General features: G+C 47.2%; 1 protein-coding gene across 3 annotated transcripts in view; it reads left to right on the top strand.

Annotated features, from left to right (window-relative positions):
• Positions 1–12,300, top strand: part of Masp1 (MBL associated serine protease 1) — a 63,324-nt gene that overhangs the window by 32,602 nt on the left and 18,422 nt on the right. For all 3 annotated transcript variants that reach the window (XM_038344854.2, XM_038344855.1, XM_038344853.2), the window contains 4 exons: positions 528–646; positions 1,572–1,650; positions 8,295–8,432; positions 9,822–9,896. In XM_038344854.2, the coding sequence (XP_038200782.1) occupies positions 528–646; positions 1,572–1,650; positions 8,295–8,432; positions 9,822–9,896 (411 nt within the window). The remainder of the gene's footprint in view (positions 1–527; positions 647–1,571; positions 1,651–8,294; positions 8,433–9,821; positions 9,897–12,300) is intronic.

A 12,300-nucleotide genomic window follows, 5' to 3' on the forward strand; every position in this document is an offset into this window, starting at 1 on the left:
GAGAGGAGTGACAGAAAGTTTGTCAAACTTTCCCTGAGAAGGTGTCAGGACTAAACCCAGTGAGGCTCTTGTCAGGATCAGCCCCTTGAAGAGAAACAGAGGCATCAGAACACAGTCCCTTAGTGTCCTAGGAAGAAAGGGTGACTACGCTTATCCTGAGTAGCCAGTAATGAAAAAGGCCAGGGCACAAATTTCAAACAAATAGGAAGCCCTTGTTTATTTAACCTGAGGTATCCATGGAGTACAGGCCTCAGGGGAGAGCTCCATATCGCCATGAGCCGATGGCCTTTAATGTTCCTCCGATCTCTGAGTGTCAATGGAATTGTTTGGTTGACTCCTTCACTTTGCAAATGAAGAAATGGAAGACTGCCTTAGAAAATGACTCACTCCTGCTTTCCAAAGTTTTGCCTCTAGACAGCCAATCCTGTCCTCTCTGCCTCCTTCAGGCCTTGCTTCCCAGTTGCTGGCTCCTGGCTGTCATTTTTCCTCATTTCTCACCTGGTGTCTCTTCATTTGCTTCCTGCCAGGAAATGAGTGCCCAAAGCTACAGCCTCCTCTTTTCGGGAAAATCGAGCCCTCGCAAGCCGTGTACTCCTTCAAAGACCAAGTGCTCATCAGCTGTGACACGGGCTACAAAGTGCTGAAGGTGCAGAACCCTGCCTGGGAGGAGGAGTGAGTGGGCTGGAGAATTCTCCAGAGCCCCCCATGGTGTAGGAGCTGCCATACAGCCAGCTCAGCATGTCCTAGCATCCAATTGAGCATCTCAAAACTCCAGAAATTCAAAACGCTGCATTCTTGCCCCCTCTCTCTTCGGGACATGGCACAGAAGTTGTACATCAGGGATGAGTTGTCCTGATTTTTTTTAAAAATATGGGACCATATGGCTCTGTATTTAGGGACAGCGACCTTAACAAAGGTCATCAGAGGTGGAGGGGGTTGGTGCTGAAGGAGGAGCACAGTTGTAAAGATGACCGATGGATACTCCTCTGATTCCTACCATCCAGCGTGGTGGTACAGCTACCCTCCCTCCAGAACAACAGGAGTAAGGAAGTACAGTCCCTTTGTACGGAGGTTGGGGACTGGAGCCAGTGGTTGGGATCTTTGTGTTCCCCAGGTGAGTCCACTGTACAGCCAGGCTAGAGGCCCTCTGCTCTGGGGGAATTGCCCTCAGGAAGGGGCTGGATCAATGGCAGCAGCCCCTAGGAGCTTGTTAGAACCATGACTCCTTGGGTAGGTCAGCCAGACTGAACTGGAATTTTGGTGGCAAAGAGCAGCAGTTTGCCTCCGCTGGCCCTCTCTAGGTGACGCTGTCTGCTAGCTCTAGCTGGAGAAGCATTGCTCTCAAACTAGAGTCAAAACTATAGCTTTTTCTCTAGTGGCAATTGCCTGTGTCCCGACTATAAATGGGGGTGACTAGGCGAGCAACCGTCATGGGCAAGTTTACCTTTGGGACTCCCGGGTGGAATTCCGAGTTGACGATAGCCAGGTTCGAGGTCGGAGTTATCTTGGCTCGGAAATGTGTTCTAATCCACCCCCTCCTGCTTCCCATTCCCTTCCGGGTTTCCTTTCAGGACAGTGAGCTAATGGATGAGTTCCAGATTGAATGTCTGAAGGACGGAACATGGAGTAGCAAGATCCCCACCTGTAAAAGTAAGGGACGAAAACAGATGGGCACAGATGGGCTACAACGATGCATTTCCTTGTGGTGGGGTCAGAGCCACGACCTTGCAGGGTTGTCAGCTTTACCAGGGCTCTCTAGGAAGCGTGTCATATAAAAGCAGGACAAAGGAATGTGAGAGCCCATTTCAGAAATAAGATTTCAGAGTAACACACACACACACACACACACAGGCTTTTTGAACTGTCTGGCTTACTTTTCAAACACAAAATTTCCTCTCCACCCACAGACAGGGTACTGAATGCAGCAAAGGACTATATTCCTTGAGGTCTGAAATGAGCCTGAGCTCAGGAATTGCTGGTTAGAGAAACTAGTTTGGCATCCATGTGTGGTGTCAGTCAAGTGATGACGAAAGTCTCCATGCCAGCCACTCCCCCACTCCCCCTCTGTCTTCTGGGTCAGCTGGTGATGTAGGGCATTGCTCTAGGGAGAGCTGTGTGGTGGGCACAGAGGCCCTGTATGAAGTAGAGGACACTTGCTTTGGTAACCCAGACTTTTTGCCTTGTATCCCCCTAACATATTACATGGCCATGAGCAAGATCTTTTGCTGTAAGAGAGCTCAGACATGCTCTGTTTCAGACTTGCCTTCATTCTAGAACATGTGCCAATGGATCTAGAGAGGAATAATCCACTTAAATTGTCTATTGAGTTTTAAATGAGAATATAGATTTCCAATTACTACTCCATTACTCCTATACCCTTGAGATTTCAAATGTGAAAGTTTGAACCATGATTTTAGTAACTATGTATAACTGTATGGCAGTTGAGGCAGGGGAAGGAGGCTCGGGACTTGCTTTAGAAGAAGAATGAGAAATCCAGATATTATAGTCAGTCATATTGGTGCCCGTTTCATGACCTTCGGCTCTTTCCCCTTTCCTTTCTCCTAAATAGCTCCTATCTGGCATTCAGACAGATCCGTTCCCTCTGTGTGCCCAAGGAATCTTGGCAGGAGGACTCCCTTGAGGCAAACCCCAGGCAGCACCTAAAACCAGAATAGACTTGTTTCCTTTTTCATGTGGTAAAGGGTGGTGGCCAAGCCCTATGAAGGGGAAAAAAAACTGTCCTTTTATAATAAGGTCAGCACCTACTGAATGCCAATGCAGACTTCTGTAGAGAGTTCAGGTAGAAAGGAAGGACGGGGTCTAGCCTGAGGACCTCAGATGCTCCTCCAGTAGGTGGTCCAGTGGGTAGTGTGACTGAGTTCTGAGCTAGGTCCCCTGCAGAGCAAAAGCAAGGGTCATTCTGAGGATGGGTGAAGTCTCTGGTGCTCGGGACAGAACTGCGATCTGCAGTCAGGAAGTCGAAACTTTAAATGCAGATTCTAGCAGTTGGGTGGGCCTAGCTAATTCACTCATACTCTATTGGCCCTATCCTCCCTGATCAAGACTATGGTGAGAACTAACTGGGTCACTACACACACCATGCCTGTAGAGAGCCAAAAATACATCCAAATGCAAAGAGCACTTAGTTATACCCAGCCCACTGTCATTGGTGGGGCAGGCGTTTTGTATCTCTGTTTCATATGTCTGGAAAGCAGAAAGTTCTATTAGTACATTTGTCTGGAAGAACACATGGGTTCCTATAATGGACATGTGGACAGAGTAAGGTCGTATCTGAGAGCATCACTTTCTGTGACCTGTGCTAGAAAACCACAGAACACCCTCTTATTTTATAGTTAGGAGTTGACCCAGTTCATTCGCATTAAGCTAGATTAGGGCTGTTACAGCTCTTGTTAGCACACAGCCAGCATCTTTGAGCATCTGAAGGTTCCTTGTACTCTGCTAGGACCCAGGGAAGACGCACAGGTAAGGCAGGCAGGTTGAATCATTGGGAAGGTGCAGGGAGGAGTTGGAGGCAGACCAGAAGTACGCAAGGTGGGACTAAGGAGTGTGTAGCAGAGAGATTGGGGGTATAGCTCAGAAGACAGCATGCTCGCCTAGGATGCACAAAGCGCTGGATCCAGTCCCCAGCCTCCGCCAAGCATGGCAGCACATGCTTGCAACTCCAGCATTCCAGAGATGGAGAACGGAGACAGAATGATAGGCCTGTAAGGTCATCTTCAGCTATACAGTGAGTTCAAGGCCAGCCTAGGCCACATGATATCCCGTCTAAAAGATTTCTTTAACAAAAGGAAAAACGATAAAAATGTACAGAAGAACAGGAAGTGGGAATTATGGGCTGTTGTCTTGGCCCTGCCTCCACTTTGTGCTGACAAGTCCCGCTATCCCCCGAATGCCATCTGTCAAATAAGCATTGTGGCCAGATGAATGCAAAGCTCCCAGCCAGGGGCAGAATTTCTTCTTCATCAGGAGCCAGGATGTAAGACTATGCAAATTTTCAGAGTGATACAAATTCAGCAATCCCAAACTGTCCTTCACACTGGCTGTGCCTAAACTGCATCCTTTGTGTTCTGGTAGAGGGGTTTCTGTATTTCCTGCATGAACTATTTCTGCTTTGCTTTGCTAACTTTTCTCTCTCTTCCTTTTCTCTCTCTCTCTTTCTTCCCCCCTCTTTCTGCTTCCTTCCCTTTGTCTCCTGATCCTACTATGACTCCACCATGGTGACAGAGAGCGAGATCGATTTGGAGAGCGAATCCGAGTCAGAGCCAGTGACAGAGTGAATGACAATGACGGGAACCCCACACAGTGCAGACATCAAGGAATGGATTATTTACCGAGACCCCCCCCAATCCCAGAGCTACCCTACCCAGCCACACCCACCGACACTCCATTGCCCACTTCAGTGTGGATTAGAAGGGATGCTGAGCTTGGCAGCTGCGCCTCAGCAGAGGAAAGTGCGCCTGCCTGAGAACAAATTCTCTCTTGATGATTTCCTCACCATTCAGACGAACTCCAAAAAGCAATGAAAAGACAATGGGTGATTTTTTTAATCTCTAAGAAAACTGTACTTGTCTCAAAGGAAAATATGTCTTTGTGTTGAGAAACACAAATTTAATATACAATCATATGTCCAAGATCAACATGGACCCTGGCTGCTGATCAACTCCTACTATAAGTTTAAATGGGTCAGGATGCCAACTGCTTAATGACTTTCAAGTTTTGGGGTTCTACTATTGTCTTAACAACCACACATTTATAAAATGGATAATAACACCGAGTGTGGATTTTTGAAAATCTGGATATTTTCTCATTCAGAATGTGTATTCCCCATCCACACTGTTTCAGGCTGAAATTCTACTCTCTGAGGCTCTTTACTACTGGGGCTTACAGGTTTTGTGCTTCTTAAAACTCGTTGATTAAAAACTTTAAAGAATGAGCATCAGTCGCATCTGGAGGCAGTGGTCCTCGGCTTGGGGTGCTGGCTGTAACTAGGATATAAGCAGCAGCGAAGAAAGAGCAGAGGCACATCCTCATGCATGCTGGGATCCCCAAGGCAATGTCTGCCTGAGCACACATAGCAGAGAGGCCCTGCTTCTTAGTCTATGACTACCCAAACTAATGATTAGACGGTCACTTAATGAGGGCAGGATTCTGCAAGTGTGGACGATGGGCAGTCTGGAGACTGAGGTGCTGTCTTAGGGTAGGGGTGCCCTTGATAGAAGAGATGGGATGGACACTAAAGACAAGTGGCATCTGGGCAAATGTTTGCCAGGCCACAAAGTCTCGACAATCTTTGTGTAAGAGAAAGATTTGATATGTGTCCAAGCAATTGCAATAACAAAGAACGTGAGCTGTGTATCACATGAGAGACGTGAGTGACGATTTCAAGGACACAAGAACGTTACCTGTCCAGTTAGAAGGGCTTCAACCCTTTGAGGAAGAAGCAGTGGTGGCATGGAAACCCAGTGCCCAGGTATCAGGGGTGGCACAGGCAATGCCTGTAATGAGGACATGGAACGCTGGAGAGTCTGATGACATTGGAGTATAGGGTACTGAGGGAAAGAGATGAGGCTAGGAAGGTCATACGGGGTCAGATGCTTATATAGGGCTTCTCTAAGAAGCCCGTGAACTAAGGAGAGCATGCTTAGAATTTAAGCCAAGAAAGATATTTTGGAAGAAACATAAATGGCAGCAAGAAACGATCAGAGAGACAAGATGTGGGATAACACAGCTCATACCAGAGTGGTGAGCAGGGCAGGCTAAGGAAGAGGAGGAGAGAAGAATATTCTGACTCCAGGGTGTAGAAGTGGCCAAAGACAAAGAGAGGGTGCGTTCGTTTCCATAGCTAACAAGCTACCACAAAGATGGCAGCTAACACTGGTGTGCACTGACTGCTCTGGAAGTTAGGAGTCTAGAGAGCCCAGAGATTCATTCATCATCTCCAAGGCTACATTGTAGCCTGTCAGGAATCGTGTTGTCTGGAGCTCAAGGCCCTCTGGAAAGTCCTCAGAGTGAGGACAGTGGCAAACACAGGACAAGGAGAAACCCTTATTAATCTGCTGGTGACACTGTTTCATACACACACACACACACACACACACACACACACACACACACTGATTGTGTCGGGCAAGAAGCCTTTGTGCTCTTGCGATGTTTGCCTCCTCTCAAAGACACAGCACTTTTTCCCTGTCATGCTGTACTTGAGTAGAACATTGCTCCGTTATCCCTGGCTACAGTCGAGCTGACATGGCCCTCTCTTTTCTGTTTGCCATCTCCTCTCTCAGGCAGCTGTATCAGTAGGCAGAGTTACATACCTGGGGCAATGTGAGAGGAAGCCCTCTCCTCTGAAAATAACTCCTACTAACACCAACCACTCAAGCCAAGCACTCAGTTCCCCTGCTTGGGACAGGAGAGTTGAGTCAGGAGGCTTACTGAAGCTAAAGGAACTTCCAGCAGGCTCAGGGAGGCAGCAGTAATATCAGTATTCAGGTACCAGTCTAAGGGATTTCCTAAAGGTAGAAGGTCGGCTTCAAGTCTCATCAGGAAAGTAGATTTTAATCTGCTTAGGGTTTTAAATAGCAATTTTTATTTCTTGCTATCCTGGTGCTAACCTTCATATGCTTACCTCATGAACTGCAAGAGCATCTGTATTCTAGGTTATCAATGAAAAGGAACATCTGTATTCTGGGTTATCAATGAAAAGAAACATCTGTATGCTGGGTTATCAATGAAAAGAAACATCTGTATTCTGGGTTATCAATGAAAAGAAACATCTGTATTCTGAGATATCAATGCAAAGGAAGTCATTTGTTCGGGGGGGCTTGAAGGTCAGGACCCTTTTGGATAAGAAATACCCACATGAACTTCCTTCCCTCATTCCCTTTTATTGAATCTGGAAGGCACTGTAATCAGACAAATTGTAATTTAGGTAACGCCAGTCAATCTAAAGGTGAGTTAAAGGTCTAGGGTTAAAAGCCATAACGTCTGACCGACACTGCCTGACTGGTGCTCCGAGGTTAGCTGCCTCTCCCCGGTGGGTCAGCTTGAGGGGGAGGTGGAATTTTGGAAATTCTTCCAAGAACTCTGGCAATATTGACAGGTAATGTCCACATCAGCCAGCTAATGTTTATTATTTAACTGAAAAGCAGATGTCCAGGAACAGCTAGTACCACTCACTGGAACAACACCGAATCCAAGGTCAGGGCTAGTTCTCACTCCAATAATAATTGCCTAGGTGACTTTGGACCAGTGAGTCTTCCCCTTCTGCTTATCTCTAACACAAAGAGGAAGTTCAACAGGGTCTGCCTCAGTTCCTTTTCCAGCTGTGGAATCCCATGTTTTCCCAACTCTGACGAAGACTATTCCATGTAGAATTAGGGTTTCCTTAAAAACAAGCAGCATTTCCTAGTCCTTGGAAAGAAACCAATAGATTGGGTCCTCAGACTCTGATGCAACCATGAAAAGATGCCCTGACCAGGCTGACTCATGCTGGGTTCCATCCATGCTAGCAGCTCACCTAAAACGTGGCTAGACAAGCAAGCTTCCTAAAGACCATCCGGAGGTGGCGTCTGTGGTCAAGTTCTATACTAAGATGATAGCCAGCCCCAGTATCCAACCACTATCAGAGGAGACAGCAAGCAGGTGGAGATGGGAAGTTCGTCCACCACGGCTCCCCCTGTGCTCTGTGACAGATAAGCTGCCTGCAGGATGTCAGCAGGGTGGAGCTGTATACTCACATAGGAGCTGGGTTTTTTCTGTTGTTTGTTTGGTTGGTTGGTTTTGTTATTTTAATACTAAGTTCCAATGTGAGCACATTAAATGTTCTTCTTCGGCCTGTGGTTGGGACTGGAAAAAAAAGGAGGATGATTTGGTCTCGGTCAGTCAGAATTTTCTCATTGAGCTGTGGGCTTCGTGCCTGGGCAATGGAAGCAGAGAAGATTGCAAAACAAACTGGAAGTCAATGAGGCTACGGTGGGGGAGAAACTCTGGTCCCCATAAATCTCCACAGGCCTGCTCCTGCCCTCGAATTGACACCACGGCAGGCGAGCTGACCATAAAGTAGGACTGCAATGGAGAGATACCCAAAGTGGAGATGCCTGCTATACGGATGGTATACGGCACGGGTACAGGGGTACTGGTCAGATAGGATACAGTATTGGAGATGGGCATAATGTATAACCTGCATGTCTAGGGATGATGATAGATAGATGCCCTGGTGACCCTGAGAGGAAGAACAAACAGCAGCTAAGGGGGTCACCCTTCTTCTCTCTTAGTTGTAGACTGTGGAGTCCCAGCAGGGTTGAAACATGGACTAGTGACGTTCTCCACAAGAAACAATCTCACAACGTACAAATCTGAGATAAGATACTCCTGCCAGCAGCCCTATTACAAGATGCTTCACAATGTCACCGGTAAGTCCCCCACACCAACGGTACCTCATTCTTCCTGGGCCTCTGGCTGAGGGTGAAACGGCTCTAGGAGGAGTGGCTGCTTAGACATGTGCAAAGCTTTGAGATACAAAGTGTCCTGTCCCATAAGGCATAGCATCTGACCCTTGGCCCCAGATGGTCAAGGTGGTAGGTCCGCGCTTAAGTCATCCCAAGACCAAAGCCAAGGTGACTTTTTTCTTTCACCTTGAAATTCTTAAAGTATTCTAGTAAAATATGGAGCCTGTTGGAGGAGCATGAAAGATGCATACATCACAAAACCCAGAGAAGAGTGGGGCCTCTCAAGGAAGCCTGGACTCTTCCTGAATTAATTCCCTCATGTGTCTGAGGTAGAGCTGGGATTTCTAGAAAATGGCCACTGTGGCTGACCCCACTGTTCTCTGTCTCCTCTTTGGGTCGACCAGGCCAAAAGCACCCAGTAAAGTTGTAGCACCCCTGTAGGGCTTCCTTCAGAGACATACTGTTACGTCTCGCATAGAGGTCAGATGGACTGCAGGAATGAGAAGCAGTCGGTCCTTTTCAGCAGGAAATCCAATGTGTGCCAGACCAAGACCCAAACACAGCAACAGTTGTTGCTGTCCAGGTCTCTGCACGGTTTCTGGCCAACGTTCTTGCCTCCCACCACCCCACACCCCCGGGGGCAGGAGGTAGCACATAGACCAAAGGTCAAGGGCTAGCAGCAGCCAATCCGTTGGTCACAGTGAAGGTGTGGGAGGAAATAGAAGAAGAAATAATTAGAAACATGCCCCACTTCTCTCGAGAGTGAGGTCTTGTGGACTTGGACCGTCAATACCCTCAACGTCATTTGTGGTCTCCACAGGGGAACAACCCTCGTGGAGACAAGAAAGTCTGCCCGCTGCATGGGACCACTGAGGGAACGGTCCCTTAGTTCCCCTACGTCTCCAGTGCTCACCTTTAAATCAGGGAGTGAGCCATAGCTCACAGAGAATTGTCAGGCCCCAGTTGGGCAGTGGACACGGATACAGCTTATTAAAGAGCTTAAAGAAAGGCGAGAGAGGCCTGTGTGCAGCATCAAACTTGGTGAGCAGAGATTCTGTGACCCGTGAGATGGCCACACATGCCAGGGCCAGGAGCACAGAGGAGGGCACAGGCTACCCTCAGGTAGGCAGGGTTAGACCGTTAGAGCCTGTGGAGCCGAGCTGAAGAGTGTGGTGTTTAATTCTGAGGGCAGTAATTCAGGGCTGAAGAGAAAGTTTCTTCGCGGGGTGAGGGGGTGCAGAGATGTCCGGCTGCAGTGATCCACGTTAGAGCAATTGAGAGAGCCCAGGCCTATTTCCTGGACATTCCACGTAATCATTTTCTTTCTCTGCTCTCACCTTTTCACCCACAAAGGTGTCTATACGTGTTCTGCACATGGGGCCTGGACAAACGAAGTACTCAAGAGAAGCCTCCCCACCTGCCTTCCAGGTACCTCATCTACCGAATTCTCTAACTCATCCTTTCCTACTCCAGGTCTGTGAATGTGAGGTTGAGAAGGAAATGCTTTGTTTTTGAAGTGATGTCATCAAAAGGTTAAAGGTCAGAAAAGTCTAGCCCCACCTCTTCTCAAGCCAACCAGTGTCCGTACTCAGCCTACTATCTCTTTGTTGTTCAACTCCAATCCTTTCCCACTAGGTATCTCATCCAAAGCAATTGATGTGTGCACCTGGTGCAGTGCCAGGGAAGTGAAGAGAGTGGACACTCTGTCCTTAGGCATACACCAGGCCCCAAAGGAGATAATGATAATGTGCTCTTGAAGCCCCCAAAGAGCCATGTGCACAAATTGTTCTGATTCTGTCTCCTTCATGTTCCATCTGCTGGCCCCACCTTAAAGTGGAAAGAGGGTTTTAAGGTAGCAAGAGGTGCCAGGATGAATATAGATGTTGGGGAATTTGCCTTGGCATTAGAAGTATAGATGATTACTAGCTTTGCATCACGCCTCACAATGCATGTACAATTAGAAAATTATTGCCCAAGATTACAACTCCGTAGGGCTAAACACAACCCACAGAAACTAACTTCAGTAGATGCAGTGCTATAACATATACATTTTTAATTTCTAAAATTCAAGAACCACAGCAATTAAAAGATGGCAGTGCTTAAGAAGAGCACCGAGGAACACTGGCAGGTCGTTGTCCTTCCCGGCTCTGTGTGCACAGCAGCTTCACGTCTGGTGGTCTCCATGTTTTACTGAATGGAAATGTTGGGCAGACTGAGATAGTGTCCTGTATGGATGGCACAGGCTAGCAGCCCTTGGCGCTCCGCTCAGTTAGTAGGCTTCTAAATGTTGGGTTACCCATGGAAAGAGTAGGCTAAGGAGTTTTCTGAGATTAACCCTCACGGCAGGAAGAACGTCTGTTCCATCGCAGGGACACTGGGCTCCTAGGAAGGGGAAGTAAAGGTGCATACTTGAGCAGGAATAGAGGGCGAACCCCAGGAAGGGACGGAGGCCCTGCCGCTCTCACTTTACCAGTTCCACTCACCTCAAGTTGTGTTGAAGGCACACTCAAGGACTCAAAATGGGGACAACTTTAAAAAGAGCAGAACAGTGGATCTATGGAAAGCTCATACTCCTAAAAGATTATGTAGCCAAGAAAACTGAGATAAGTTGCCATACTAGAAAGCCACAAAGCAATGTTTAGTTGCTAGGGGTATGCCTGCTGCAGCTGCTTCCCAGTGGGGTCTTTGGTAAGAAATCATGTTGTCTGGGACTGGAATTCCATACCTCAGAAATGAGTGGCCAAGACCAAGAAATGGCTCACATTTTATGGTTCTCAGTGGTCATCGGCCTCACCCTGTAAAGAGTGCCTTGGATACACTGAGTCATGAAATTTTTTTACACGCAGAGTTTGGCAGAACCATGATGTATCATTGTACCATGCTAGAACTTTCCAAATTCTTTCCTTCTGAAAGCCTGGGTAGCAAGCCAGAACGGACAAAACCATTTCAGCCAGTGCCACAGCATCTACTCTTTTGCAGGTAGAGGGCCATAAACAGTCAGGAGTCACATTTTTTTTTCTGACATGAAAACTAAGGATCAGAAGGGTGTGGTGACTTTTGCAAGGCTATTTTTGGGGCTGAACTATAGGATAATTCAGAACATTGTTGTCTACATAGGCAGGGCTGTGCTGTCCTTGACGGATCATAGGTGTTTCATCCAAAGGTATTCAGAGTCTCAGAGCATCACCTTTCTGTTTTAAGGAACCTGTTTCCTTTGGCACCCACTATTTTTATTTTCTGTTTCAATCTGACCTCAGCATCACCAAAGCTTTGAACATTCCAAGAACGTTCTCTGTCCAAGGGAAGACTTAGAAAGCTGAAGCAAAAGCAATAGAGGAGAAGGATATGGAGGAAGAGGGTCCTGTTTAAGTAACCCCCCCCCCACCAATAACCTGTTGCATTATTTAACCCCTTGAACAAAAAAATCAAAGGTACATCAGAAGTAAAACATTGTAACAGGCAAATGAAGCTAGTCCCCCATGACACAGGTTGCATTTCCTTTTCTTAACATAATGACTCTTAGTAAGCAATAACCTTTTCTGAAACTTTGTTTCTCCATATATAAATTAGCTGTTCTCTAACATTCTTTGAGTTATGACCTTCTGTGACCTTGGGAAGTATGTGCAGTTTGGTTTGGGAGAGGAACCTGTTCGTTGCTGGCCATGAGTTCTGTTGTGACATGGACTGAGACACCTCACCAGATTTTAGTCTTTGTCTGCTAGATGACTTTTCAAGGCACAGCATGTCACAGACATACCTTGAAATGTCACCTTGCTGTCTGCTGTTTGTGATGAGAGACTGGCCCTCAACCTCAAAGCCCAGGCCAGAAAAG

The sequence above is a fragment of the Arvicola amphibius genome, chromosome 10 (genome assembly GCF_903992535.2).
Source record: "Arvicola amphibius chromosome 10, mArvAmp1.2, whole genome shotgun sequence".
In the NCBI taxonomy this organism is placed as follows: Eukaryota; Metazoa; Chordata; class Mammalia; order Rodentia; family Cricetidae; genus Arvicola; species Arvicola amphibius.